The sequence below is a fragment of the Austrofundulus limnaeus genome, unplaced genomic scaffold (assembly GCF_001266775.1).
Source record: "Austrofundulus limnaeus strain Quisiro unplaced genomic scaffold, Austrofundulus_limnaeus-1.0 Scaffold382, whole genome shotgun sequence".
In the NCBI taxonomy this organism is placed as follows: Eukaryota; Metazoa; Chordata; class Actinopteri; order Cyprinodontiformes; family Rivulidae; genus Austrofundulus; species Austrofundulus limnaeus.
In genome coordinates this window covers 10,420-13,967 of record NW_013952784.1, presented here as the reverse complement: position 1 = coordinate 13,967, position 3,548 = coordinate 10,420, and the positions used below count along the sequence as shown (strand labels likewise).

Genomic DNA, 3,548 nt, shown 5'->3' with positions numbered 1-3,548 from the left:
CTTTTTATGTCACCACTAAAGGTCTTGTGACTTTTTCCTTAGGCTAATTCTTGCTAAGAAATTTGATCAGAAAAACACGGCCATAAATGATTATATCTTCTAAACATCTGAAATCACAGTGCAGAAAAGCGTGATCTGAACAGAGAAAAAATATAGGTCACTGCTGCTTTGTCATCAAATCAGCTAGAAAGTCTCCCTCTGTAATCGACGTACCAATRTCATTTAGTTTCGGCACATGCTCAGTTAAGCAGGCTTCATCTGAATGCCTCGGCTGTTCTGAATGATGAAGCTGCCCCATTGATGGGCTTTGCTTCAGGGATGTGCAGAGCAGGTCTTTCTACCAGATTTAACAGAAGTCGCAGAGAAAATGAAATTCTCCACTGGAAGCATTAGAAAATGAAGCCATGGCATGAAGAATGCATATCGCCCGCAGGCTTTCATGCAAGACTTGTAGACTAAGATCGCGTTATGTTGAGGAATGAAAAGGTTGTAGCCACTTTGGAAAAAAAGAACAAATTCATATGCTATCTCACACAATATTGCACAATTTATTAGCTCTCAAGGTATGTGTTGTGAATTACTCTCAGATTCAATTTTAGCTCAATATTTGTAAAACATTGAATTATAGGCTTTTTTTCCTGTGGTGGCCACTTTGAATGACTTAAAGTTGTAGATGTGTACATTCACTTAACACTTTGAGGGAGTTTCATTCAAATTCTTCTAGTGGGTCATAAGGTAGTTTGACAACAAACAGGCTTTAGAACAACACTTCATGCTGAAGTTTTAAGAAAAGCTATGTGGAATGCTCAAAGTATGTGTTGTGAATGACTCAGCTACTACCATACCAAATTTTACCTAAATTGGGTTACCTACAAAAGGTAATCAGTTGTAGTTGTATGTCTACAGAATGTTTCATTTAAATATGTTTATTGGTTCATTTGATATGTTGCTAACAGATACACAGAACTGACTTCAAATAGTTAAGCAAAATTATTAAGTAAAGGGACTTACATGTTTTTTAATCTTTCTTTGATTCTGTTTTACTTCAGACAACTCAGGGAACCTGCCTGCTTTCGTACAGTTTTTCATTAGAGTGCCCTCCTCCCCAAAGGGTGTCCTTCCTCCAACAGGCTAGAGAGGCCTTTGCAATCGGCCTTCTCACCAAAACAGACAGTGATGTGGTCACCAGTCAGCAGGAACTTCTCACCTTCCTCAAGGCGGCCTATTCTATCACGGTCACTCACAAATGGCTCAGCACCCCTCAGGAGGTCGTTACTAAGGCAGCTCAAGCTTGTCAACAAGCCTTAGCTAACTTCTATGGTTACTCCCGTGCCAATACTCAGGACAAAGAAAACCTCTGTGCTGAAATCATGCGTTTGATTGGACGAGTCAAGGTTCTGCTGGGTGTGAACCCATTTCCTAATTCAGATAAGGGATCTTTCATTCCAGACAGCTACAGAAATGTCAAAGACTCCACTGTAAACTTCACCCTGGAGGCGTTCTCAAAGATAATGAAGAGATTTCAAAAGTATCATGCGTCTTTATGTGAGACTACCACCAGACGTTGTAAGAGGACTAAAGATGAGACCGATGGGGCGAAGCTGTGTTTGACGGCTCTGGGGACAACCGCCGAAACGCTCCTTGTAGAATATAGAGCTGAAGTAGATCAACCTCAACAAAAAGGCTCAGACCCATCCAGTGGACATCTGCCCTCTGACTTTGACAAGTGTTCCACCACTGAAAGCTCAGACCAGCTGGGCTCTTCATGGCAGAGACTGTCTCTGAGTTCTTCTTGGCCCTCTGGACATGGAGAAAACTTGAGTAGCCAGAGCTGCATTACCACTGAGTGTGACGACGTCAAATCAGCCGATAAAAAAGAGAAAGAAAGCCCACATAACTCGGGCTCTGGTATCACTTCTCTCGCTGGTCCAAGGACTGTAGCATCCTCCAGTTTCTCTTCTAAAGATCCTAATGATTTAGAAAAGTCTGAATTAAAACAAGCTGAAATAGAGACAATGGATACTGAGGAGGACTGGATGGCTGATGTTGCACAGAAACAAGAAGATGGAGTTTTGCATTCACTTTCCCAACTGACTCTCAAAACATCCTCCAGTTCTCTCGGTGACAGTTTCAGTTCCCAGTCATCATGGGAAAAGATCTCAGCCGGTGAGAACTCTCCCACACGTGGAAAAACACAGCCAGGTCATCAGTTAAAACCTGGAATGGGCCAAATCAACAAGTCTCTAGATTCAAACGAGAGCTTCTTTATCTTGGAAACAGTTGATTATGAACCCAGCCCCCCAGATGTCGATGCCACAAAGAATCATCAGTGGAAAGTTAGTGCCTCATCTGAACCACAACCTTTGATGAGCTGCAATATTTACTCAAACATGGAGACTGAAGTTGATCCCGAACCTGTAAAACCTGCAACCATCAACTCTTCAGTAGCACATTACAACTTGTCTCAGCTTGTCCCGGACCAGAATGCAGTTACAGAAACCTCTGACAATTCATTTGAGATGCTGGAGATGGATCAAAATAGTCACCACCTTAATGAACTGACATCTATAGAAATTATACCTCAGAGCAGGAACCCTCTGTGCTTCAGCTGCCTAAACCACAAAACAGCAGCTGCCGTCACTCCTGTCAAACAGTTTGAGTTGTCCAAGCAGGATTACCAAACTCTACTGGCCGGAGTTTGTCATGAATGCCTTCTGACAAAGTTGTACAGCGACACAACTCAGTTTAAACTCAACAGAAACAATGCTGCCTACAGTAAGTTGTTTTTTAGATTGCTTATCTTTGTCTTTAATATACTATACCTTTGTAGACACAGTAGTAGTGAGGATTGATGATCTCCAGGGGATGTTCTTGTATTTTATACAAATCCATCCTAGATTTACTGAATGAACTATAGACCAAGGCATGATTATTACCCACTGCCTTTCACATCTGAGTTTTAGACTAAGAACAACTTATATTGAGAAATGACAGGGTAAAAGACATCTGGGTCAAACCTTGAAAATAATGTTATGGGCAATCTGTGACAAGTATGTGTGGTGAATTACTATCAGCTGCTACCATATCAAACTTTAGCTCAATATCCAGTGGTGGGCAGCACTAATCTAAAAATTAGTTTCACTAGCCCTAAAGCACTAACTCATATACGTACAGGTCCTTCTCAAAAAATTAGCATACTGTGATAAAGTTCATTATTTTCTGTAATGTACTGATAAACATTAAACTTTCATATATTTTAAATTCATTGCACACCAACTGAAGTAGTTCAAGACTTTTATTGTTTTAAAGTTGATGATTTTGCCAAAAAAGTAAAGAAAAACCAAAAATCCCTATCTGAAAAAATTAGCATATTTCAYCCGACCAATAAAAGAAAAGTGTTTTTAATACAAAAAAGTCAAACTTCAAATAATTATGTTCAGTTATGCAGTCAATACTTGGTCGGGAATCATTTCGCAGAAATGACTGCTTCAAGAGTAACTTACCCCAAAATTAACTTTTTTTAGCTGATAAACTGTCTAGAATGTGTC

General features: G+C 40.1%; 1 protein-coding gene across 1 annotated transcript in view; it reads left to right on the top strand.

Moving 5' to 3' along the window:
* alpk1 (alpha-kinase 1) overlaps positions 1-3,548 on the top strand; it is a 23,792-nt gene that overhangs the window by 15,129 nt on the left and 5,115 nt on the right. Inside the window, exon 10 of the mRNA XM_014023631.1 lies at positions 1,050-2,775. Within this exon, the coding sequence (XP_013879085.1) occupies positions 1,050-2,775 (1,726 nt within the window). The remainder of the gene's footprint in view (positions 1-1,049; positions 2,776-3,548) is intronic.